Source organism: Squalius cephalus (genome assembly GCF_949319135.1).
Source record: "Squalius cephalus genome assembly, chromosome: 20".
Taxonomy (NCBI): domain Eukaryota; kingdom Metazoa; phylum Chordata; class Actinopteri; order Cypriniformes; family Leuciscidae; genus Squalius; species Squalius cephalus.
The window spans coordinates 34938007-34965904 of NC_137141.1; the positions used below are offsets into that span (position 1 = coordinate 34938007).

The window sequence follows — 27898 nt, forward strand, 5'->3', positions numbered from 1 at the left end:
ACAAACTCGCGGTCATCGACGCGAAATTAGACGGTGTTCAAACCACGATCGCTAATCATGAACAACGTATTTCCGACCTGGAATCTGGGCTGAATCAAATGCAGTCACTGGAATCTCAGCTTTCCAACTTGGCTGATGACAACGCTAAACTAAAAGCCAAAATTACTGATCTGGAGGGGAGGAGCAGACGGTGCAACGTGCGTCTCATCGGGATACCCGAATCTGTGGAAGGAACACGACCAACAATATTCTTCTCTAATCTCCTGATGGACCTACTGGGCCAAGATGTGCTGACTTCTCCACCGGAGCTTGATAGGGCTCATCGCGCGCTGAGACCCAAACCGGCAGAGGGGGGTAAACCTAGAGCCGTGATCATTTGCTTCCACAAATTTCAGACCAAGGACATGGTAATTCGTGCTGCCCGCAAGAAGCGAGACGACCTAAAATACGATGGCAAGTCAGTGTACTTATACGATGATTACTGTCCTGAGGTGATGGACCAACGAGCTGAGTACAAAGAAGTCATGCGTCAGCTGTTTACTCTCAAACTCAAGCCGTCACTGCTATACCCAGCGCGACTGTTTATTAAGGCTGATGACGGGGAGAGACGGCGCCTCTTTTCAGTGAAGGAAGCTCAACAGTTTTTGGCTTCATACCAGAAATCTGGATCTTTGATGGGAAGTGGTGACTGATCCCTACAGGAGGCGATTTGCTACTCATGGTACTCTTGTCTCTGAGTTTTTTTCTCTCTCTCTCTCTCTACTTTTTTTCTTTGTACTCACATGGACGGATATGACTGGTAGCCTAGTTAAACTATGTTCTCAGATGGTCTGATGGGTTTACAGGTAGGCCGTTTTATTTTTTTTGTGTTGATGTTTTTGTTGATATATACTTACATGCATATATTTAGTTTCATTCTAACCTACATTTTAATGTAACCCCTGTTTGAAATAAGTACGACCATGGGCTATGTAACCGTCAACACATGGACAATGAGTAATGTGGACTATCTTGTGAGTGCAGGCCAGTGTGAGTTGCAGTAAAGTGTCGTCTTTTGTTTTGGACTGTATTAATAACTCAGCTGTCCATGCTGGCACGAAATGTATAGGGGGGAGGGGGGGGAGGGAGAAGAAAAAATCTGAGCGTTTATTCAGAGGTGTTTTGAAAGAAATATTAGTTAAATAATTTGTTCATATGATTGTGTGGTGGAGTGTGAGGTTTAAAGGGGAAGTAGCTCCGGAAGAATTTTGATAAGTAGATTACATGCTTGGGGGGAGGGGCGCTTGGGTGGGTGTGTGGAGGGAGGGAGGGGGGGGGGGGGGGGGGGCTTGGCATTTTCCTTTTTTTTTTTTTTTTTTTTTTTTTTTTTTTTTTTTTTGTCAAACATATCACTCGTATATTACACTATAATTTTAACCTACTTTTGCCTCAATGGGAAGTAGACAAACAATGAATAACATTCGCTTCATATCATGGAATGTCAAAGGGGCAAACCAACCTACTAAAATAAATAAGATTATCTCCCACCTCCAAGATTTGAAAGGAGATATAGTATTTATGCAGGAGACCCACTTACCTACAGGTCAGATTATGCGCTTAAAAAGGAGTAGGTTTAGTCAGGTATATCACTCCAAATTCAGTGCAAGAGCCAGGGGTGCTGCCATTTTGATCCAAAATAATATTCCATTTGAAGCAGATGATGTTATTACAGACTTAAAAGGCCGGTTCGTTATTGTATCAGGGACACTCTGTAACACTAAAGTTGTCTTGGCCAGCCTCTACGCACCAAATTGGGATGATGAACAATTTGTTTCAAAAATATTTACTTCTATTCCTAATATTGAAACACATCATATTATCATTGGGGGAGACTTTAACTTTGTGCAGGATGCCAATTTGGACAGATCGTCTCTTAGACCGCATTCCCTTACTAAGTCTGCCAAGCTACTAGCGTCCTTTGCAGAAGAGCTAGGCATGTCTGATCCATGGAGGTGTAAATACCCTGGAAAAAAATCCTTTTCCTTCTTCTCACATGTCCACCGCACCTACTCTCGAATAGATTTTTTTCTTATAGATAACAGACTGTTGTCGAATGTTCTATCATGCGATTACCATAGCATTGTGATCTCAGACCATGCTCCAACGTCACTAGACATAAACTTCCCTAATCACAACCGTTTTTTTAAACCATGGAGATTTAACTCAAATTTGCTTGCCGATGACCCTCTGGTGGATTCTTTAAGATCAAGCATTGAACTATTTCTTGAAATAAATGACAATCCAGACGTTGCGAGGGGCACCCTGTGGGAGTCCCTCAAGGCATATTTAAGAGGCCAGATAATTTCTTACACAGCCCACCTCAGAAAAACTGCCATGTCTAGACAAAGTGAGCTAGCACAAAAAATTCTCGAAATTGACGATAGCTATGCAAATAACCCAGACCCCTCACTTTATAAGAAGCGTTTACAATATCAGACAGAATTCAACCTTTTAACGTCTAACGATGCAGAAATGCAACTTCTTAAGTCGAGACAAAGAATTTTTGAGTCGGGGGACAAGGCTGGTAAACTCCTTGCCCAGCAAGCTAGAGCTGCAGCAGCATCTAGGTTCATTCCTAGTATTATATCTTCATCAGGCACCATTACCACGGACCCAAAACTTATTAACGAAACGTTTTCTAAATTTTACTCTGATCTATATGCCTCTGATCACCCTAACACCAGTTCAACAAGTGGTCTAAGTTCTATCGAGTTCCCTAAAGTAGATCAGGGACTAGTAGATAATTTAGCTAAGCCAATCTGTACAGCGGAGATCATGGAAGCGATAACTACGTTGCAGAGTGGGAAATCACCCGGTCCAGATGGATTCACAGTAGAATTCTACAAGAAATTTGCCCCACTTCTCTCTAAAGTTCTAAGTGACATGTATAATGAAGCCCTATCACTTGGCAGACTTCCTCCAACCCTGACCAATGCCACAATTACTCTTCTCCTAAAAAAGGACAAAGATCCCTTACTTTGCGGTAGCTTCAGACCCATATCATTACTAAACGTGGATTACAAAATTCTTGCTAAGATCCTAGCCCTCCGCCTTCAGAAGGTGTTGCCAGGGATCATTTCAGCAGACCAAACAGGTTTTATGCTGGGGAGGCACTCATTTCATAACACCAGAAGACTCCTAAACATTCTGAACATGCCCAGCTCCAGCACTCCTGAGATATTGGTGTCGCTGGATGCTGAGAAAGCTTTTGATAGGGTAGAGTGGAGGTTTCTTTTTGAAATGATGGATAGATTTGGTTTGGGTTCAGGTTTCATATCATGGGTGAAATTGTTATATTCATCCCCAGTAGCATCTGTACAAACAAACAATGTGCTCTCACCATCTTTCCAGCTTCACCGTGGCACGAGACAAGGGTGCCCCCTGTCCCCTTTACTGTTTGCCATAGCCATCGAGCCTTTGGCTATCTGGCTAAGATCTGAAGAAAAATTTGAGGGCATTTCACGTCAAGGGACGGTACATAAGCTATCACTGTACGCGGATGACTTGCTCTTGTATGTATCCAACCCGTCTTCCTCTCTTCCTGTAATTTTAGAAATTTTAAAACAATTTGGCCAACTGTCAGGATATAAACTAAATTTTGGGAAGAGTGAGTCATTCGCAATCAACAATCTAGTAGGTAAATTGCCAAACCATGTAGCCCCTTTTAAGTGGGTGGATCAAGGCTTCAAATATTTGGGTATTTTCATCACCGGGTCCTTGGCAAGCACTTTTAATAGTAATTTCAACCCTTTGCTTAAAAAAGTCGAGGAAGACTTCAACAGATGGTCTACTCTGCCCCTCTCCTTAGCTGGCAGGGTCAACCTAATCAAAATGACCATCCTCCCAAAGTTTCTTTATCTATTCCAACATATCCCCGTACTCATCTCAAAGAAATTTTTTGCCAAAGTAGATAAATCAGTCTCTCATTTTCTTTGGGGTAACAAACCAGTGCGCATGCGGAAAAACATATTGCAGCTCCCTAAAAGGTCCGGGGGTCTGGCCCTCCCCAATTTTCTACATTATTACTGGGCTGCTAACATTCAAAAACTCCTATACTGGACAGTCGAAACCGCAGCCATTCAGCCAGCCTGGGTCCAAGTAGAACTTTCCTCCTCTAAAACCCCATTACAATCATGGTTGTGCTCCCAACTCCCAATGTCAACTACTGACATTAGTGTTAACCCTGTAGTCACTCAATCGCTTAAAATATGGATGCAATTTAGAAAGCATTTTGGCCTGAAGCATCCCTCTATCCTTGCCCCTGTAACCCACAATCACAGTTTCAAACCTTCTATTATGGACCCTGCCTTTCAACTCTGGAGCGACAGAGGTATCACCGCTATCAAAGTCCTCTATGACAATGGTACCTTCATGTCTTTCGCCGACCTATCAACCAAATTTCAACTACCTGCTTCTCACCTTTTTCGCTTCTTTCAAATTAGGCATTTTGTACAAAGAAATTACCCTGACTTCCCAAATCTACCACCAGAGACTTTGGTAGACACTCTTCTCCAAGTAAATCCCAATCAGAGAGGAGCTATTTCTCATATCTTTAAAGCCCTTGATTCCACTCTCTCTAATTTCCCCCAAAAAACCAGAGATCTATGGGAACAGGACTTGGGGCATATTGAGGAAGATCAATGGGACCAGATTCTAGAGCTAATCCATAATTCTTCCATCTGTGCACGGCACGGACTGATTCAATGTAAACTAATACATAGGACTTACTACACCAACCACAGATTGTCTAAGTTCTACCCCAATGTTATGGATGTCTGTAATCGGTGCAACCAATCTCCTGCAGATTTCATTCACATGTTTTGGTCATGTTCAAAGCTAACAGAGTTTTGGTTTAAAATTTTCAACACTCTTCACAAAGCCTACCATTGTATATCAAACCCAAATCCTTTGTCTGCCCTTTTTGGTATTTCACATGGCAGCACTCTAACAGCTGAAGCACAACATTCTTTGGCCTTCTGTACTCTGCTTGCTAGGCGATTGATCTTACTTAACTGGAAGCAAGCCTTACCTCCATCATATGACAGATGGATTAAGGAAGTTCTACATAACCTAAAACTTGAGAGGTTAAGGTTCTCCCTTAGAGGCTCCTTGAGGAGATTTGACAAAACTTGGAACCCCTTGCTTTCCATCATAGATTCTCTAAATATTATTCCTGATGAGTGAAATGTTTATGTCCTCTGGACACACAGCGTAACTAACCACAATGCTACTACTTATTTTTATTTTATTTTTTTATATATATTTTTTTTATTCATTTTTATTTATTTATTTACCTTTTTTTTTTTTTTTTTTTTTTTTTTTTTTTTTTTTCTTGTTTGTTGTCTAGGAGCGGGTGGCTTCAGGGTCTATGACCCATGTAGGGGACAGGGATAGTGTAATGTTGGAAGTGTGGGGGGGAGAAACTGGAAAAAATGTGAGCACTGTTGCATATTTATAATGTACTGTTTCTAATTGTGTGCATTTTGTATTTTGGTGCTCAATAAACATATTTGAAAAAAAAAAAAAAAAAAAAAAAAATTAGGCCCTATAAAAAATAAAAATAAAAATCAGAAAAGTGCTAAAAGAAAAGAAATTCTGTGCTGTGTTTTAATTTTTCTGGATTTATGATTTAATAAAGATTTTATATACTGTATGTATATATATATATATATATATATATATATATATATATATATAAAATAAAATCTAATATATATATATATATATATATATATATATTATATTATATATATATATATATATATATATATATATATATATATATATATATATACACGCATATATATATATATATATTTTTTTTTTTTTTTTTTTTTTTTTTTTTTGCTGAATTAAATGGCAGATATAGTTTAATGTGCAACCAAAATACCAATAATAACCAAAGCATTTTTTAACAAGCCTGAAATACACTGGGACTCTTATTTTGAAATGTCCATGACTTTTGCATCCTAAAGCTCTTATTATGAGTTTGATGAACAATAACTAAAATGCCAGCATCATTTGTGTTTTGGAGAAGACAGGTGTGAACAGAAGGGAAGGAAACACGTGATCCAGTGGTCACAGTACTCGATCAGGTGTTTTTACCTGTTGGGTCTTGTTTCGGGACAAACCCTGAGCTGTGTTCCTCCACCTCCAGTTTACCTGCCGCCTGAAACACATGAAGCATGTCACACTCGACTCATTCAAGTTACGTTTGCCAATCAGAAAACAATACAGACTCATGAATAATGCATGAATGAATGAAACTGATATTGGAGATGGACAGTAAGGCATCGTTGTCTGAACATGCATTTGGATCAAAACTGCAGCGACACACATGCACTAAACGCCGCAGAAAACACATGCAATACCACATTAGCAGGGTGATCCGTGGCCAGGCCGAAGTCTCCGATCTTCACGTGATCCTGAGAGTCCAGGAAGATGTTGACAGGCTTCAGGTCCCTGTGGATCATTCCCTGTCAAACACACATTATATGAGTGTCTTTATATGATTTCAACAGAATCCAGTCGGAAAAATGGAATTTACTGTATAAACGCAAAGGAATTTGGCAAGTTTTGTATTTATAAATCAAAAGTAGGGCTGTACGCTTAATGAAATCATGATATAAATATAAACTGTAAAAAAGACTTTTGATTACATTTCAAAAGATTAAATAAATTGTTAATGTTTTATGCCGTCATTTATTTACCACTGTTTTTGATAAAAAAAATCTGGATTAAATCATAAAGAAAGAAAAACAAAAACACACAATACAGAATTTGTGAAAAAGAAAAATATTTCATAGGGCCCTATTATTGTAAAAAAAAGAAAAGAAAAAAATATATATATATATTTTCACTATAAAAATTATTAAGTTGTTAAAGCTTTATGAATTCAATTCAAACTTTTTTTCGAGCCCTATGAAATCTATTTTATTTTGTTTTCCAAATTCAGTTTTTCATTTTTCTGGATTCCTTTTTTTCTTACATTTTCATTTTTTTGGACTCTGATTTAATGGTTACATTAATTGTTAGTAATAAAAAAACTTAAATCATTAAACTTATACAATTGAACAATTTATAAAAAATAAAAATAAATTTGTATTCAATTAATTAGACATTCTTTTTGTTTATTACATTTAATTTCACCTTTAAAGGAAAATAAAAAGGAAAAAAATTAAACGAATTTGAGGAAAAAATTCAACACATTTCATAGGGCCTTAAAAAATATATCTTTTTAATTATTACTAATGGTTCATTTAACCATTAAATCAGAGTCCAAAAAAAAAAAAAAAAAAATGGAAGAGAAAAAAACAGATTCCAGAAATTTTTTAAAGTAAAAACGGAATTTGGAGGAAAAAAAATAGGGCTTAATTTTTTTTATTTAAAATAATATTAATTTTAATATTTTTTTTAATTTCAATTTGCAACAATAAGAATTCTATGCCAAAAAAAAAAAAATTGTTAAATCATATACATTTCATGATTTCAATTAATTAGAAGTGCTTTTTCATTACTACTAAATAAATAAAAGGTGACGTTGACGCAGTGTGTTGATGTTGTTGACGCAGTGTGTTGATGATGTTGACGCAGTGTGTTGATGTGTGTTGATGATGTTGACGCAGTGTGTTGATGATGTTGACGCAGTGTGTTGATGTTGTTGACGCAGTGTGTTGATGATGTTGACGCAGTGTGTTGATGATGTTGACGCAGTGTGTTGATGTGTGTTGATGATGTTGACGCAGTGTGTTGATGTGTGTTGATGATGTTGACGCAGTGTGTTGATGATGCTGACGCAGTGTGTTGATGATGTTGACGCAGTGTGTTGATGATGTTCACCTGCTCATGGATGTAAGACAGGCCGTCCAGGATCTCCCTGAAGAGCCTCCAGAGGCGACTGATGTCCTGATACAAGCCCTGGTCGATCGTGTCTCGCAGTGTGCTTCTCTCACAGTACTCCATCTGAAGAGACACAACACGACAGGTCAACACTGGGGCCACAGGGGTCAGGGGTCACGGGGTCAGGGGTCAAGGGTCACGCACCTGTATGTACAGGTAATGCGCGATCAGGAGGGGTTTCTCCGAGTCCGAGCTCTCTGACGGATCCGCTGCTTTCCGACTGCTGGAATCCTGCGGAGAAAAACATGACAAACAGTATTATGACAATCAGTATCAACAAACAATATAATACACTGATCATGTGATCAATATGATGTGGAACAACTGTATACAAGCATCACGTTCAGGAACCCCAATGTTTCTTCTCTATTATTCAATGTCAGCGGGATGTTCAGATGGGAATAAAGATAAAAGCATTACGGCATGACAGACATCTTGATGTGTATAAATAAAAATTGTCTTGAAAAAAGTATTTGAACACTTAAAATTAGTAAAAGTAAAAAAATAAAAGCAAGTGCATTTATTGTAAAGAAACACCAAGAATTTGACAAAAAGAAGATTGTTTCATTTAAAATAGTGTTGTCTAAAATAAACTACAGTTGAAAATGAAGACAAGATGCATTGTAACTTTGTGAAACTACAGATTAATGTTTACAGTTAACCCTTTAACGCCTACTGTATCATATATTGTATTTTTAGGGGGTTTTATGGTAATACATTATATTTACGCTGTATTTATAATCCATTTATTCACTTTTTGAGCATAGACCAGAAAATGTAATTTCCAACTTAAACTCTCATTAATCTTGAACGCTTTAGAGCGACAGACTGAAGTTTGATCTCGTTTCAAAGACGACACTTGACAGATTATTGCTGAAGTGAAAACATTTTAAAAAGTGAACTTAAAAAAAGTTACAGAATTTTACGTTTATTGATATAAAAAAATTGCAAAAATACTATTTTTAATTTTTATTTGAAATATACATTTTCAAAAAACACTGTGTGAAAAATAAATCTAAACAAGTCGTGTTCCAAATTTGAGCCTGATATCTCAGTAAATGGTCTTTCAGTGAGAGTGTGTTCGGCTGCAGTACCACACGCTTCCACTAGAGGAAACTCGTCAAACATTCATTTCCAATGCGCTCATTTCTGACGGCGAGGAGCTCAAGTGTTACTATTGTTTCCAGGACCATTAAACCTGTTCAAATCATGTCCATGAATTTTCTTTGCGTTCACACAGCAAGTGCCACAACCTTTACCAAGCTTCGTACCATTCCAAAAAAAAAAAAAAAAAAAAAAACGTACATTTTTTCGCCGGTTTCAGACTACACAATACTTTTGCCTGTTACAATAGTCACGGTGTCAGATTATGAACTAATACTTTAGTTTGCACCAGAGGGTTTGAGTGCGACTGACCTGTAGGAAACTGTCTCTGCTGGCGTCAGCGTTGTCAAAGATGACGTCGCTCTCAGAGTCGCTGTCAGGAGGACTGTGTGTCGAAACAGAACCAGGTCAGAAACGCAAACACTCACTATCAGTGCTAAACACACACATGAGGGGCTTTCGCACCGGAGAGTTCTAGGATCTCGTCACCAGGACGGTTCCCTGAGGACGGAACCAACGTTTTCCTGGTTGCGTTCGCACCGCCAGTAGGAACTCTGAAGTGAGGCAAGCCGCGCTTGTTGTTGGGACTTTTATTTTGACGGCGCTGAGAACGACGGAACACACAGCGCTCACATTCTCCTGTTCATTAGTGTACGATCTGTCTAGTCCTGTCTAACACATTATTAGATAGAACTGTTATAGATAAAGAGTTATTAGCGTATGGCGTGTGTTGATGTCCAGTGTTGCTGAGCAGAAATATATAATCATGTTTCTCTTGGTCTCCTCAACGTCGCGTTGGGTTTTCTCCTCAGTGTAAAGGATAAGAGCTTCATCTATCACTGTTTTCCATGTTCGTAGAGTTAGTTCCTGTAGTAAATATATAGGCTACAATCTTTTTTCTTAAATGGCGTGTGCTGGTGTTTCGCGTGCGTTCGGCCAATCAGCGAACACTAACGTCACGGGTAGTTCCTGGTGTAGATCGACTCTGAAGGAGGAGTAAATTAGTTCCTCCAAAAGAGTTCCTAGAACTAACATCATTCCCAGTTCCTCCAGTGCGAAAGCCCCTATAATGATTGGACAGCAGAAATCTCACAGGAATGAGTGGCAGAACACGTCCTCTTCATCATCATCATCATCATCGTCATCATCTTCCTCGTCGCCGGCAGCGCTGCATTTAGCGCTGGTTGATCTCTCTAGCGACGTGCTCCACTCCACAGAGCTAGCGAGAGCCGGCGGCGGCGCCTCGTCCTCGATGTTGTCCATCAGACCCAGCTCGTTCCGGCGGGACGGCGCCGCGGGTCGGGAGTGCGTCTCCGGGCTGGTGAGCGCCTCAGAGTCGTCGCTGCTCAGCGCGCCGGTCCACGCCGTCTCGTGCCGCTCGATCCACGCGTTATAGTAGCGCACGATGTTCTCGTGGTTGAGCCGCGACAGCAGCGTGACCTCACCTTTGATCCGCCGGAACTGCTTGCTAGCCGGGTTCACCTGGATCCGCTTCACCGCGTAATAACAGCCGTCCAACTTATTCTGGACCTGAACGGGGACAAACACGAGACACAGGAGCGTTTATGAACCTGTCGTCGGGTCAACAGACGCTTTAAGGTTTCCAGCTAAACTACACATTTGAAAGTAAAGAAATGGAGATAGAAATATTAGCATTGCCATTTTAGTATTCAGCTCTTAAAGTATTAATTATACACTTTTTTTATTGTGCTGTACAATATATATATAATTTTATATAAATAGACAGAAATAGAGATATTTATAGTGATGGATATCACATATTTGTAGTAAATTTTATAGTAAAAAAAAGTGAATATAAAAATTATACATGCATATACAAATATCATATATATACATTTCTATATGCACATATAAATAAATAAAATAAATATATTATAATATATTTCTTAAGTTTTAACATATCTTTAACATATCAAATTAATCTAATAATAATAATAATTATACAAATTATTATTATTAAAGATTTATAATATCGCAATTCAAAAGTATTTTTACTTTCTATGCAGACGTACACGACTAAAACAATCACGCCGATCAATCTGAAATATTAATTCTTTCCAAACTGAGCAATTCAAATCATCATCTGGTAAAAATGTCTGTATTTTTTCATTTCACAATATATATATATATTGCAGAAAAACAAAATATTACAATGTTAGTTTTTCCCAATATCGCGCAGCCCTAATACTGTCACTGATGACATCACACACTCCAGGCCGTTTCCCACACATCACACAGACGCAGCGTGTAGAGTTAGCATCTGCACTGATAACAGATCTCTGTGTCCCAGTAAAAGCAGGAGATCGCTGACCTTGATCACAGCGCCGAACGCTCCCTTTCCCAGCAGCTGCAGCTCGGAGAACTCGTTGTAGTACCTGGAGAACTGCTTCTGCACCTCCGTACTGAAGGGGGCGCTGAGGAGGAGGCTGCGCGGGACAACCGTGGATGCGAAGTCAACACCTGTGTCTGAGGGACGAGAACATGGACATTACCGACACGTGCCGTGTTGAGGAGAGCCATCACTGCCTCGAGCTTGATGGAGATTATACTTACTTTTTTTGTCCAGAAAGCTTATTTTATTTCATTCTGATCATGTTTTTTCTATTTTTTAATGCAATTTTTTTGGGGAGTTTTTTTTTTTACCTTTAAATTACTAGATTTGATCAATAAATAATAAATAAATAGTAATTTAAGCACATTCCTCACATTCTTTCAACTTAAATTCAAAATAATTTCATGCATAACTCTTTTAATTCAGCTCTAAATATCTCACATTGGGTGTCTTTGCCGACCTCTTGTGGAAAAATAATAATATAAGATGATATTTCATGACTCTAGATGGCCTTATAGCTCTATATCAGGGGTGGGGAACGTCGGTCCTGGAGAGCCACTGTCCTGCAGAGTTTAGTTCCAACCCTAATCAAACACACCTGAACCAGCTAATCAATGTCTTTAGGATCATTAAGGCTACAATCAGATGAGTTTTTATCAGGGTTGGAGCTAAACTCTGCAGGACAGTGGCTCTCCAGGACCGACGTTCCCCACCCCTGCTCTATATGGAGTAAATGAGCTGTTCCTCTGGGTCCTAAAGTCAGTTCCCTTCATTGTGCATTCAGATACACATGTAAAACAATACAAAATAATTTTTTGGTAAAGTTTTAGCATTTTTAGTTTGAATTTTGAGAGTTTTTCTATGTGAACTGAAGAATTCCTCACACTCCATTCATTCCTAAAGGGGTCAAATTGAGGGAAGGATTTGTTCTTTTTTATATTTCAACCACAAAACTCCTCAAATCCATTATTTTGTGTGTGTGTGTGTGTGTGTGTGTGTGTGTATTCATGGTTCAAGTGCGACAAAAGTCCTGGGGTCTTGGACCTCTCTGATGAACACTCAATTTTTTTTTTAAATGAGGGAAGGATGAGTTAAAGGTGTAAAGTGTGTGTGTGTGTGTGTGTGTGTGTGTGTGTGTGTGTGCGTGTGTGTGTGTGCGCTTCACCCTCTGGACTGGACTCCTGGCACGGCAACACACTCCTGGGTGAGGGAGGTCTCAGGAACGGATGATCCAGAAGCTGGTGAGCGTGCCAGCGATCAGCATCATTAAGACACACACACCTACAAATATACAGAAATATATAAGCAAACGAATTATCTATAAGCTTTTACTGCACAAACACATTCATAAAAGCAGAGCGTGGTGATACGGCCACGACGGCTGTGTTTAATTTAGCTGAATAAACACATGCGCTGCGTGTTTCAGACTGAAGTACACACTGTGTTCATTTACACTCATGATCTGTGTTTTCAGCGTCTCAGAGAGGCTCAGTTCACAGTAAAGCTTTTATTTAACGTTATTAATATCATTATTATTATTATTATATAGCCAGCCATATTGATATACAGTGTATAATCACAAATTTCTAACCCTACAAACAAGCACAGCAAACCTGGATATTTCTTTTTAAATCGTGCAGCCCTACTAAACACTCAATCAGAAAAATGTCAAATTAAAACTTTAAAACAATTTAAAAAAAAAAAAAAAAAAAAAAAAATTAACATAAAATGTTTATTAGTATTAAAAAAAAAAACTCTGAAAACTGTGAAAATGCAAACGTGTTAAATTATTGAAATATTAACTTCAGGAGGAGTTGTAATGTAAAACAATAATAATTACTAATATTACTATTATTATTTTATAGTTATATTGATATATACATAAACACTAAAAAACAAGCCCTAAAAACAAGCACAGCAAAACTGGATTATTATTTTTTCCTGCAGTTTTGAACAATTGCGATTTTTCCCCCAAAAATCATGCAGCCCTACTAAACATTAAATCAGAAAAATGCAAAACCAAAATAACTAAATTATTTAAAATGATTTAATTAATTATCAAATAATTTAAGTAAAATAAAAAAAACTGTGAATTATTGATTTAATAACTTCAGGAGGAGTTTACTCTGAATTACTAATATTACTATTATTATTATTATTATTATTATTATTAAATTCTATTTTTTATTTATTTTTTACACAAGTAATATTTCTTTTTTTGTTTTAATTTAGGTTTTATTTATTATAATTTTGTTTTTATTATTATCATTATTATTTCATATCACAGTTTTGAAAAATTGCAATTAGATTTTTTCCCAAAAAAATCGTGCAGTAATGTAATTTCAATCATTTAAAATCATTTAATTAATTATTTGATTGATTATCAATTAATTTAAGTAAAATAAAAACCTGTGAGTTATTGAAATATTAACTTCAGGGGGACTAGCCGAAGTGAATCTCACTAATCAGTGGACACAGTCACACACACCTGTGAATTATGACACACACACACACACACACCTGTTGAGGAAGTCGTGCAGGTCGGAGGGCAGCGTCTCCGGCACCGTGACGGGATATTCCTCGACCTCGCGACCCTGAGCGAGCGCTAACATTAGCAGCCCTAGAGCCCACACGTCTCCTTTCTTCCCGGCCCGCGTGGGCATCGCCTCCACACGGAAGCGCACGCGGCCCTGCTGGAAGATGTCGTCGTCACACACGTCAGCGAGGCGTTTGGCCAGACTGTAGTCGGCGAGCCGGACGTCCCCCTGAGCGTCCAGCAGAACGCAGGACGGGTTCAGGTGCTTGTGGACCACCGAGTTGCTGTGCAGATACTCGAGCGCAGCGGTTAGCTGGACCGCGTGCCGCCGGAGCTGATCCACCGGCACCGGAGAGCCACTCGAGAGCTTCTGCGCCAGACTCGACCCGGGGACGTGTTCGGCTAGCAGGTCCACCACCAGACAGTCGTCGCGCTCGCTGCAGCTCAGCGCCTCATAGTGGACCAGGTTCGGGTGCTTCAGCTTCAGCAGCGAGTTCAGCTCGCTCTCCGCACCGTGGATCTGCAGCAAAAGAGAGTGTGTTTATCATGACCTTAAAAACTTCTGATCTAAAGGCTTCTATTTAAAGTCCTTCTTTTCTATCCGACTTCTAATTTCCTCCTTAAAACTGCAGTGAACCAAAGACAGTCTCAAAAACACGCTTTGAAATCGCTGGTGTTTCTGACGTCACAAACTACCTTGTAACCAATCAGATCAACGTGTGATCGTCAGCCAGTGGATCTCTGAGCTGAGGGAGTGAGTGGAGGCGGGGCTCATTTGCATATTCATAGAACCACGCATACTAAATGAGGCAAGGGTGTCGAGTTACAGTCAAGATATTTTAAGGCATTAAGACGTTTTTTGAATGAAGGAAAAAACATTTAAATATGTCATTTTGGTGATCAAAGATGAGTTTTAAGGGATAAAATGAGTGACTACAGGGGGACTTTAAAATTAAATGCATGAAATTAGACAGATAAATTGTGCCAACATTTGAATTTCTTTATAAAACTAAAATATTATATCAGAAAGTCCAATGGTTTAATGTTTGAAAATAAGGATAATAAGGAAGTCATAAATATTATTGTCATTTTTTTAATTTTATTGTAATGTAAAATAATAATAAAAAAGTTGAATTTTTTTAAATACACATTTTTTTATTTTACAGTGATTTAATATTTATTTAGTTTTGTATTTTTAATTTTTTGTTATTATTACTATTATTATTATTATTTTATAGCCATGTTGATATCTAATCACAAATTGAAATTGAAATGCAGGACATTAAATTGAGCCAACATACGAATTTCATTATAAAACTAACATTTCACATCAGATGATGAACAAATGCAAAGTTTCCGTGACGTTTCTGCAGATTTTCTACCTGTTTCTTGCACTTCTCGATCTTCTCCCGCTCCTGGCTGGTGACGAACTTCCCGATGCTCTTGCTCCAGCGCAGGATCCACTCGTACACGACGGAGAAGTCTCCCGTGCTGGAGTTAAACGCGTAATACACACTGCGTCCCAGCCGCTCGCTCTCACCTGAGACAGAGAGAACCAGCACACATCAACATCAGTCCTGACCCGATGCCGAACGCCGGCTGATATCCCAGAATGCTCACCGATGCACTTCCCTCTGTGAACTATGACCTCTCCGAGGAAACTGTTGCTGAAGTGAAGCACTTCTTGCTGACGCTGATTCTCCTCGCTGTACGTGTCTCGCCTAGCAGAGAAGAGCAACGAGACGTGTGAGCGGTGGCGTCTCACGGTGTGTGTGTGTGTGAGAGTGTGTTCAGACCTGTGTGTATGTGTGTGTGTGTGCTCAGACCTGTGAGTGTGTGAGCGTGTGTGTGAGAGTAAGTGTGTGAGACTGAGTGTGTGTGTGTGTGTGTGTGTGTGTGTGTGTGTGTGAGAGAGAGAGAGAGTGTGTGTGTGTGTGTGTGTGTGTGTGTGTGTGTGTGCTCAGACCTGTGTGTGTGTGTGTGCTCAGACCTGTGTGTGTGTGTGTGTGTGTGTGTGTGTTCAGACCTGTATGTGTGTGTGTGTGTGTGTGTGTGTGTGTGTGTGTGTGTGAGTGAGTTCAGACCTGTGTGTGTGTGTGTGTGTGTGTGTGTGTGTGTGTGTGTGTGCGCTCAGACCTGTGTGTGTGTGTGTGTGTGTGCTCAGACCTGTGTGTGTGTGTGTGTGTGTGTGTGTGTGTGAGTTCAGACCTGTGTGTGTGTGTGTGTGTGTGTGTGTGTGTGTGTGTGTGTGTGTGTGAGTGAGTTCAAACCTGTGTGTGTGTGCGTGTGTGTGTGTGTGCTCAGACCTGTGTGTGTGTGTGTGTGTGCTCAGACCTGTGTGTGTGTGTGTGTGTGCTCAGACCTGTGTGTGTGTGTGAGTGTGAGTTCAGACCTGTGTGTGTGTGTGTGTGTGTGTGTGTGTGTGTGTGTGTGTGTGTGTGTGTGAGTGAGTTCAGACCTGTGTGTGTGTGTGTGTGTGTGTGTGTGTGTGTGTGTGTGTGTGAGTGAGTTCAGACCTGTGTGTGTGTGTGCTCAGACCTGTGTGTGAGTGTGTGTGTGTGTGTGTGTGTGTGTGTGTGTAGACCTGTGTCTGCTGCTTGATGTGGTTCTGCGTCTGTTTGTCAGCACTTTCTTTGCTTCACTCGGATCCACCGGCGACACTGATGATGACGAGTGTGTTTCTGACGCCGGCTGGACCGCGACGACACTCTCCAAACGCTCCTGACACACACAATCAACACATGCTCTTATTATATCATATATATAGGCCTATCGCAATCACGAGTTCTGTGCTGACTGTTAACTCGAGGAATCGTATATAAATTAATAATAAAAAAAATTATTCAAATAGGCCCATATGATTTACTTAAATGCTGTGATTAATTAATAATTATTAATTAATATTCAATTATATTAATGATATACTTAATTGATTATATCAAATATGTAAAAAATTATTAGTTGCATTTATATAATGAATTTAATATAACATTAATATTATAATGTAATATACATAATTAATTACATAAAATATAATATAATTTACTTCAATGTTGTGCAAATTAATTAATAATTAATTATATACTTAATATATTACTACTTAAAAAATTATATTAAATTAATTATACAAACCAATGACATTTATAATGATTTTTAAAAAATATTGTATAATATAATAATAAAAAATAGGCCCAAATGATTCACTACTTATAATAAAATTGTATTCAATGTTGTGTGAGAATTAATTAATAGCTAGTAATAATTAATTATATACTTAATTAATATAATACTAATTAAATAAATATATTAAATGAATTATATAAAGTAATATAATAATAAAACTGTAAAGTAGGCCCATAGTATTCCTTCAATGCTGTGATTAATTATTATTAATTAATATTAAATTCTATAATTAATATATTATAATACTTATTAATTATATACTTAATTGGTTATGTAAAATATATAAAGATAATTAGTTAAATTTATATAATAAATTATTTAAAGAAAAAAAATGTAATATAACATTAATATTATAATATAATATAACATCATATACATAACAAAATATAATATAATTTAAACTGAACTGCAGGATTATTGAGGTAATCTCATATAACTGCGATTAGATCATATAATCACGCTCGGACATTTAATCACAGGCGTCAGGCCTAGCTGTTATTCACTGATATTAAAGAGGATTATGAGATGTGACGTGATTCTCCTCATTAAACTCTTCCTCCCGCTGCAGAAACTGAATCCTCCGAACACTACACGTCCCCGAGAGAGGAGAGAGGGATCTCACCAGTTTGGCCATCTCCTTCCTCCTCTTCTCCTCCCGTTTCTCCTCCTCTCTCCTCTGGATCTCCGCAAGGATCTCGTTTTGCTGTGGAAGAGAAACACTGGGATCAGATTTACGACAGTCACACATAAAGCTGATGCGCGACCATAAACCAAGAGATTTAGCACTGAAACATGCTCTTATTTATAAACCAACAATCGAGAACAATTATATTGTTGTCGTCTCAATATAAGACACTTAATGTGATTTTATTGTAATGTTATTGATTGTCAGACGAGAACAGAATTTGAATTGAGTTTATCTGACTAATGTCTTCTTAGAGCTGCTTTACAGCGGATCTGATGAAATTATTATTTTCCTGTTTATGACTGTGAAGATGCACAGAAACAATCTGTGTTGTTCTTGGAATGAAAACTGATATCAGGGTTCGTACAGAGACTGTAACATGAAATTCCAGGACGACAATCAGAGATCTCACTTATCAAACAATATCTTAATTATCTTTCAAATTATATAAAAAAGGCAAATATATAAATAAATAAAAAATAATACAAATAAAGTGCAGCACATGCAATGACTGTGGAACTTTAACCATTGAAACAATACTATGACAAAGATATCGCTTCCCTTATTCAAACTGATTTTTTCTCCCTTGAATCTATACATATACATATACATATATAGATGAGAAGAACAGAACCAGTATCATATACTTGAATAATTATATCAATATCTATATCAATATCAGTTGGGTTCAATATTCAGAAATATGTCTGTTTTCAAGGGGTTTCCAACCTTTCAAAAAGTCACATTCACTTTAAGCACTTTGGAAGAACCCTGTTATATGTAATAAATTGAATATGGTGTGGTGAGACACAAACACAAGCGGATGTGCCACAGGAAGTGATGATGTGTAACAGGAAGTGATGTACCGTCTGCTCTTCCTGTCTGCGGCGCTGGTCGATCTTGCGCTGCTCCTCCTGAGCGAGTCGTTCCTGCAGACGCCGCTGGTTCTTCAGCATCTCCTCGTGGAACGAGCTCGATGGGGGAGCGTTGTGCTCTGTCAGGAAACCCTGGACCAGATCTGCCAACTCATAGATCATCACCTGAGAGAGCGAGAGAGAGAGAGAGAGAGAGAGAGAGAGAGAGAGAGAGAGAGAGAGAGGCGGGGGAGGGGAGAGAGAGGGGGGGGGGAGACAGAGAGAGAGAGAGAGAGACAGAGAGAGAGAGAGAGAGAGAGAGAGAGAGAGGCGGGGGGAGGGGAGAGAGAGAGAGAGAGAGAGAGACAGAGAGATTCAGTTCAGACACGCAAAAGTAAAAGAAATAGGGAACATAACCAAAGAAGAATACATACAAGACTGGCAGATAAAGGTCACACAAGTAAATAAATTAAAATACTTCCACAAAATAAAGTCTGATTATAAATTGGCCCCATACCTGACCGATATCAGTAACTATGGTCAGAGAAAGCTCCTGACGAGGTATCGCATTAGTGACCATAGTCTGTGTGTGGAGACGGGCCGGCACAAGCCGAGCTGGAGAGCCAGAGAGCTCAGACTGTGTTCACACTGCACTGATGGAGTCGTAGAGGACGAGCTACACTTCCTCACCCAGTGCAGCAAGTATAAACACATCAGAGACTCTTATTTCACACGAATAGCTCAGATTTTACCCCAGTTCCAACAAGCGAGCCTCATAGACAAACTGTCTTATATTCTGGGAGAGAAAGAAGAGTGTGTTCTCCTGGCAGCGCAGTATGTGTCTTCCTGCCATCATATGAGGGACAAGGGCTGAACCCTCTTTTACATTAAACTGCTCTCTGTACTTATTTTTTTTTTTCTCATTGTGATATATTTATGCATAATATTGAAATGTATTTTTTTTTTTTTTTTTTTTTTTTTTTTTTTTTTTTTTTTTATTATTATTATTGTTCACTTTTATGTATCAACATGTACGTATGTTTGTATATGTCTATTGCTTTGGCAATATTGTGCTATTTTACACAGTCATGCCAATAAAGCTCATTTGAATTGAATTGAATTGAATTAAGAGAGAGAGAGAGAGAGAGAGGCGGGGGGAGGGGAGAGAGAGAGGGGGGGGAGACAGAGAGAGAGAGGGGGGGAGACAGAGAGAGAGAGAGAGACAGAGAGAGAGAGAGAGAGAGAGAGAGAGAGAGAGAGAGAGAGAGAGAGAGAGAGAGAGAGAGAGAGAGAGAGAGACATTTAATCTCGAAATGTTTCTTCAATTTTTCTTCTTCTGTTAATGAATCAAGAGAAGGATCAAAAGCCTTCTCTTGATCTATCGAAATTTAAAACCAAACAAATTAGAAGCATGGCGTAAATAAATCCCTTATAAAAGATGTGTTATCAAAAATGGATCTAGCGGGAATACAATAGGACTGATCATTGTGTATCGCATACTCTACTGCCAAAGCTTTACACCGTGTCCTAACCAGACACGATGCGATTCCAGAGACAAACATTTTTTCTGTCCACACTGGAAGCAACGCGACTGCGAGATGCGTCAAAATCAATCAAAACCCACAGCCAATCAGAACAGCGTGTGGGCGGAGTCAGCCAATCAGAAGAGTGTGTGGGCGGAGTCAGCCAATCAGAAGAGTGTGTGGGCGGAGTCAGCCAATCAGAATAGCGTGTGGGAGGAGTCAGCCAATCCGAAGAGTGTGTGGGCGGAGTCAGCCAATCAGAACAGCGTGTGGGAGGAGTCAGCCAATCCGAAGAGTGTGTGGGCGGAGTCAGCCAATCAGAAGAGTGTGTGGGCGGAGTCAGCCAATCAGAAGAGTGTATGGGCAGAGTCAGCCAATCAAAAGAGTGTGTGGGCGGAGTCAGACAATCAGAAGAGTGTGTGAGCGGAGTCAGACAATCAGAAGAGTGTGTGGGCGGAGTCAGACAATCAGAAGAGTGTATGGGCGGAGTCAGCCAATCAGAACAGCGTGTGGGCGGAGTCAGCCAATCTTGACGGCACTCGCAAAAAAATGGACAAGTATCTACATAATCAAATTCAAAAATATTACACCATTTAAACATTATTAAAAACACTTAGGCTACTGAGGCTACTGGCTACTGAGTTAATAAAACAATCTTTGTCTAAGAATACACTTGTTTGTTCACAGTTTGAACTTTCTTGAAAAAAAAAAAAAAAGTTCTGCGTTAGATTAAACTGAGAAGGGTCACAGCACTTGCATTTTGTTGTCCTACTGTTAGTTTCACTGCTTCTATTGTTCTCATTTGTAAGTCGCTTTGGATAAAAGCGTCTGCTAAATGAATAAATGTAAATAAATGTAAAATGATCTGTTAAAACATCTTTTTTCTTTTTAAAGGGGTGTGTAATGCCCTTTCCACAAGATGTAAAATAAGTCTCTGATGTCCCCAGAGTGTGTGTGAAGTTTTAGCTCTAAATACCCCACAGATATTTTCATATCGCATGTTAAAGTCGTTACTTTTTGAGGGTGAGCAAAAACGCACAGTTTGTGTCTGTCCCTTTAAATGCAAATGAGCTGCTGCTTCTGGCACAGGGGGCGGAGCTTCAAGAGCTTTCAAGATCTGCGCTTTCGATCTCGAGAAACCACGCTCGAGCAAAAAACAAAATACCCCTTACGGCACTGGTCCTGGCTTCTGTTCACACAGGGCCTGATCCCGGCAGTGTTACTGGCTCCCATCCCGGCATCGATCCCGGGATGTGTTTGCGTTCACACAGAAGGCACTCTAGCAATTTTACGGCAATTTCCCAGGATCAACGTGCTGTGTGAAAGGGGCTACATTCACTTCTTTTGTCTCTACTTTTATTTTAATATGACCTCTTTATGAGTTCAGTCTTCGTTGCTTTACGCTTCCCAACTACTATTTTGAAATCTGGTTCAGTAACTCCATCAGATCTCGCCCAGAAACACATTCTGCAACATCTTTACCATTTCTTCTCTTACTTCCTCTTTATTTTCTATTGCAGTGATATTAGTTTTCTCTGTTAATTCTGCAGTGTTACTCATTCCACAAACAATTAGCGCAGCATTTTCTATCACTTCTTTTTCCGTAGTTGCATTACTACATCTCTCGTATCTGAATCCTGCGGTCTTCTTTCAGGATGAGCTCTAACTAAACGTCCTTCTTAGCCACAACTACAACACTTCACTGTTTCAGTCGTGACAAAAATCACACAGTCGACCCGTCAATCGTGAATCTGAACTCTTCACACCCTTGTTTCAGCACTATTTTAAATAATACTGTGTTTATTCTGCTTTTATTCATCAATGAATCCTGAAAAATGTATCAGTTTTCACAAAAATATGAAGAAGCACGACTGTTTTCATCACTGATAATAATCATAAATGTTTCTCGAGCATCAAATCCTCATATTAGAGTGATTTGTGAAGGATCATGTGACACTGAAGACTGGAGTAATGATGCTTTGATCACAGGAATAAATTACACTTTACTATATATTCACATAGAGAACAGATGATTTACATTATAATAATATTTCATATTTTTCTACTGTATTTTTGATCAAATAAATGTAGTCTTGGTGAGCAGAAGAGACTATTTCAAAAACATTCAAATGTGAGGAATATATTTTATAATTTTTAAATATGATGGAAGAACAAAACACTAAACTCGTTTACGGTATTTCATCAAACAAAAGTATTTGGCAAAAGCTACAGGTTTTATTTTAAAATGCAAAAAATGACATAGAAAAACAAAAAGCTGACATTGACAAAAACATAATCAGTTATTAATCGTTGGTTTTCTTATTCATAATTTCTTTGTATGAGAGCCTGGACAAAAATGATGTTGCACATTATGTCATGATTCACTGCGCTATCATCACTGATAAACCATCGATCGACTCCAAGCTCAACGACACAACATGATACACAATCTCTGAGCGTCACTTTTGGACACTTCCATGTGTATATTATATATGAGTGCATGCGTATTGAAGAAAGCCCCATATTCTGAGCGGATGCATTATAACAGATAAAGGCGGTGTCTGACCTCTCCACATCGGGCTCTGGCCAGCTTGTTGAGCTCCGCCTTCAGCTCCTCCAGTTTATCGAGAGAAAGACCTTTAGCGTTCTTCAGCTCCAGCTCTGGAGGCCTGATGATGTCACACGTCACATGACACGACACAACACAGACAGAGCATACATCATTTCTCATTAAAACTTAAATAAAAATCAATAACAATTATATAGACATTAAAAGCAAAGGAAATAGACAAAACAAAATGACTAAAAAACGTATGGGATGGAAACTACATGGTTATAGAGATCATTATAGCGACGTGTGTAACAATCACTTTGTTCATGAGGAAACTGCATGAAAAATTAAAAAGACCAATAAATAAATACATCTGAAATAAATAAAAAATCTAAATAAAACACACCAAAAAAACCCCATTATTTCACTTGTGTGTATTTGGTACACTTTCATCTCCGTGAAAAACAAAAAGTGCCAAAAAAAAAAAGTAATTTAGAAAAAAATTAATATTGAAATAAAACACACAAAAAAACATGCATTATTTTATTTGTGCACTATTCGTGTGTATTTGGTACTATTTGAACTGCATGAAAATGAAAAAGAGCAATAAATAAATACATTTAAAAAAAAAAAAATCTAAATAAAACACAAAAAAAAAATATTTTATTTTTGCATTATTCATTTGAAAATTGAAAAAAAAAAAAGAATAAATCTAAATAAAACACTAAATAAGAAGCATTGTTTTATTTGTGCAATATTCATGTGTATTTGGTACTACTTTTATCTTCATTTCTATTTTAACTGCATGAAAACGTGCAATAAATATTCTTTTAAAAATCTAAATAAATCACTTACTAAAAAAAAAAAACGTATTTGTTCATTATTCGTGTGTATTTGGTACTATTTTAACTACATAAAAATGAAGAGGTGCAACAAATAAATATTCTTTTAAAAATCTAAAATAAACCACTTGCTAAAAAAAACATGCTTTGTTTTATTTGCTGAGCTGCGTGTCATGTGACCATGCGTGTCATGTGACCATGTGAATGTGTGTTTAAAGTGACACTCACACATCAGGATACGTCTCAGGACACTTGACCTGCAGATCCACCGAGACGAACCGAGTGCCGAGACCCTTCGGCCGCAGCTTCAGGAACACCTCAGGGGGACGTCTGACCTGCAGATGACATCAGCAGCACACACGTGTCACTTCCTGCACGCCACACGCCGGGGGTTTCGCAGATAAACAAGTGACAAGCTATGACAACCCGGCAAAATAAAAGTCTGGTTTAACTTGAAGAAATTGTGACAGAATTATAATACTATTGTACAGTAGAATGCTCCTTCAAACAAATTATTAAAATTATTAAAACTTAGAATAATATAAAAAAAATTCTGCCTTCGTTTGATCACCACCAATTTTGATAATACATTTGTATTAAATCATAAACCAAGAAAAATTCAAACATAAAATTTCTGAAAAAAAGAAAGCATTCCATATGGCCCTATTATTAAAAAAAGAAATTGCTTTATAAATATTGAAACTTAATTTAGCGATTAAAATTGAATCCAGAAATTATTATTAATAATTTAGTATAAAATAAAATAAAATAAAATCTGGAAAATATAAAAAAATTAAAATATTATTGTACGGTAGAATGTTCCTCTAAAAGCAGTTTTAAAATGTATGTGTGTATATATATATAAACAGAATTTGTTATTAAATAAAAGTTGACAACTCGCCAAAATAAAAGTCTGGTTTGACAAAGAAATTGTGACAGAATTAAAATATTATTGTACAGTAGAATGTTCCTCTAGAAGTAGTATTAAAAATTAATAAAATTAAAAACACAGAATTTGTTAATAAATAAAAAGTTGACAACCCGACAAAATAAAAGTCTGGTTTAACTTAACTTGACGAATTTCATAGGGTTTTAAATATAATTTTTTTGTTAAACTTCTGATAAGCTGTATAAGTTTCATGGTTTCAGTTAATTAATTACATGTTACTGTAACATAACACACGATGCATATCACAACATTGAGCTAATTACCATATGACACGCCCACATTTTCAAACTTAAGCACTGCAATTGGGCAAGGACGTAGAAAGTGAAATGAACAACTATATTATGACTGTTTGAGGACTTAAAAGAACCATGAACTGAACATGAGCTCTTTAAGACACATTAATGTCATTTTTGAATATAAAATGAATACCTTCCATGGATCTTCCGCTCGTATATCAGTGAAATCCTCCCCGTATATCGATGACAGCGCCTCGAGCTCATTCTCCTGTTGAAGAGAGTACTCATTCATCCTGCATGATGAGCTCAGCACTCACACACACTCCTCAACACCATCTCCGATCAAAACAAGGTAGAAAACATCATAAAACTTCTCATGTGGAGGCATGTAATCATCACAGCCGTCGCGTCGCGTGGCAGCGTCACGTCACGCTCGTGCGTCGCTCTGATGACGTGAGCGCGCACGCTGCAGTTCCTCGTCCTGCCGCTGAGAGGCGCCGTTGCTCTTCAAAAAATATTATATTTATGTTTCACATTTTTAGATTTAGTTTTAGTTTCTTTAGTTTTGTGTGTTTTCTTCTTTATTTGCAAAATGTTTACTATGTACAATAAACATTTTTTTTTGTAACTACATGCCCTGGACACTGTTCTCCATTTTCTCTGTGGTGTTTAATGAATGATCTGGAGTGTGTATATTAATGACTGGTGTGTCTATGATCTGATTTTGAATTCATGTGAAATGGTTTTGAAGCAATTGTTTGATTTAGCCAGAAGAGTCAAGTGTTTTGCGAATTTAGTTTGAAAAATTGGTTTTGTATTTTAGGTTTTGAGAAAATGAGTATTGGTTTCAAGAAATGTGTTTTAGCAATTCAGAAAAACTAAAGATGCACAAAATCTAAGCATTTTTAAATCCAACCTGAAAACTCACTTTTTTAGGTTAGCCTTTTCCTAATGGTTTTAATTATTTAGCATTTTTTTACGCATTGTATTTCTATCTGTGTTTTTAACCAAATCATACTTTAATTATTTATTTTTCTCTTTGTATTTTTATCATGTAAAGTGCCTTGAGAAGCTGCTTTAAAGGCGCTATATAAAATAAAGATTATTAATTATCATCTTTTGCATTATTGCTCTTCCATGATGAGGATTTTCAGTTTAACACATTTCTACATTTAGTCATTGTGCAAATTGCAGACAATTGTACTTTACTCTTTTGCACACAAGTGCCAAAACACATGCAATTTCCCTAAATCAATAAGAAATTCAAATTTTGATGTGAACAAGAAACTAATTGTTCAGAGATATTGTTTTGGGGGGTGTGGGGGGGGCTGTAAATGAATGTGTTTGTGTGATTATATGACATGTGTTGGTGTTCATCATTATAAAGCTGTGGAATCTGCATCTCCTTCACTCGTGTGTGTGTGTGTGTGTGTGTGTGTGTGTGTGTGTGTGTGTAGACAGAGTAGAAACCTATTAATAGTCAAACTCTCAAGCAGTGAATATGAAGAACAACCAGAACAGACGCTCATCCTCAATCATGCTGTCTTACAAACACACGTTTTCCGCTCGGGATTCTGGGAAATAGAGCCGCATGTTTAATTTTGCATTTACATTTCTTAGTTCTAGATACAATTCACCCACCGTTACACATTCGCATTCCCATAATATACAAATAAATACACATATTCATAGATTTTGAGTTTTATTTTTAATTGCATTGTATTCTAGTTATTTGATAGATAGATAGATAGATAGATCCTCCTATATTTCAAATCTTTTAATTTATTACACTAATAGTTATCGCACTAGATCTGGTTCTCATATTCGGCTAATATTGTCAGAATCTGGTAATATAAATAAATAAATAAATAAATAAATATATGTGCTTTTTCTTTTTATGCTCCTTCGGTTTGGAATGAATTGCAAAATAAAAGTTCTTAATCTCGATGCACTTCCAAACTGGAGCACTTTTAAATGTCTCTTGCACAATTGTTTCTCTTGATTTGCTATTATTTATTTCATTTTGAACGTGTAAATTGTGGTATTTGTCATTTTTGTGATTCTTGTGTGTGAATCTTTATGTGCCGGCGTCTTGGAAGAAGAGATCTCAGTGTGATTCTCCTGGTTAAATGAAATTCCTTTGTGAATGTCTGAGTTTGACTCCAGATCTATTTCAGGTCTAGTTCCGAGTAACCGACAGCGACGAGTTTGGAAAAGCGTCTCAGGATCAGGAAGAGGATTTGACGACTACACATGTTGCCATAGTAAGGGAGAATCTCCTAATGAGGATCGGGATCTCTGAAACACACCAATGGGACGTCCCGTCACACACACTCACACTCACAACACCTGATGAGAACTGTGACCCTAAAAGGAGAGAGCTGAGCCAATCAGAGCGCGGCTACAACCCCAGCTCGGCCAATCAGAGCGCAGGAGAGGGCAGAGGGCCAGGCGCGCGTTACTCTCAGCTGTTAACCACATTTAGGGTTCGAGCCCACATGCCTGAAGCCATTGACATATACAGTATTCATCCTGGAGAGAGCGAGGAGCCTCTAAGATGTTGCTAAAACGAGACCCGGCAAACCCTACTTGACATCTTTAGGCAGCCTGTGTTCGTAAAACGCTGAATAATCACAATTATATCCAGAGACTGCTGACTATCGCCTGCTAAACCTCACGCTGGGTCCCATCACACACACTGAAGTGTATTAATGCAGGAATTACTTAAACATTCTCCTTCACAAATGGATGAAGAACAGTGTGAATGTTTCAAACATCTCTGCTTTTATCCAATACAAAAAAGTGAAAAGCACTTCAAAAGAGACAATGATTTAAATATGATCCCTCTCAAACGGATAAACAAAAGTGTGAATGTTTAAAGCGTTTCCCATGCATGCAACCCTGCATTTTACCCAATAAAAACGTGAAAAGCACTTAAAGAGTGACAATATTATAAGCGTTTTTTATGTGAATAATCTTTGCATGAGATATGCAAGAAAAAAAGTTGGCTACTGTGTGTCAAATAATAACTATTATTAAAACTATATTATATCAATAATATAGGCTATAAATATTTATACACAGTAGTCAACATTTGAAGTTCATCAAAATCATGTATAACTTTGATGAAAGGTTTTGATCCAC

The 27898-nt window shown here is 37.9% G+C and overlaps 1 protein-coding gene across 2 annotated transcripts in view; it reads right to left on the reverse strand.

The window, feature by feature from the left end:
* Positions 1 to 25209, reverse strand: part of eif2ak4 (eukaryotic translation initiation factor 2 alpha kinase 4) — a 59837-nt gene extending 34628 nt beyond the window's left edge. Inside the window, exons 1-17 of one of the 2 annotated variants that reach the window (XM_079852825.1) lie at positions 24948 to 25209; positions 23798 to 23904; positions 22743 to 22845; positions 18666 to 18839; positions 17737 to 17817; positions 16516 to 16652; positions 15552 to 15652; positions 15314 to 15471; positions 13916 to 14451; positions 12561 to 12676; positions 11375 to 11529; positions 10136 to 10572; positions 9355 to 9427; positions 8083 to 8169; positions 7879 to 8001; positions 6411 to 6515; positions 6145 to 6208 (exon numbers count right to left, since the gene is read on the reverse strand). In XM_079852825.1, the coding sequence (XP_079708951.1) occupies positions 6145 to 6208; positions 6411 to 6515; positions 7879 to 8001; positions 8083 to 8169; positions 9355 to 9427; positions 10136 to 10572; positions 11375 to 11529; positions 12561 to 12676; positions 13916 to 14451; positions 15314 to 15471; positions 15552 to 15652; positions 16516 to 16652; positions 17737 to 17817; positions 18666 to 18839; positions 22743 to 22845; positions 23798 to 23904; positions 24948 to 25046 (2656 nt within the window). In that variant the 5' untranslated portion in view covers positions 25047 to 25209. The remainder of the gene's footprint in view (positions 1 to 6144; positions 6209 to 6410; positions 6516 to 7878; positions 8002 to 8082; positions 8170 to 9354; positions 9428 to 10135; positions 10573 to 11374; positions 11530 to 12560; positions 12677 to 13915; positions 14452 to 15313; positions 15472 to 15551; positions 15653 to 16515; positions 16653 to 17736; positions 17818 to 18665; positions 18840 to 22742; positions 22846 to 23797; positions 23905 to 24947) is intronic. The other variant, XM_079852826.1, reaches the window with a different exon arrangement.
* Between the last annotated feature and the right edge of the window lie 2689 nt (positions 25210 to 27898).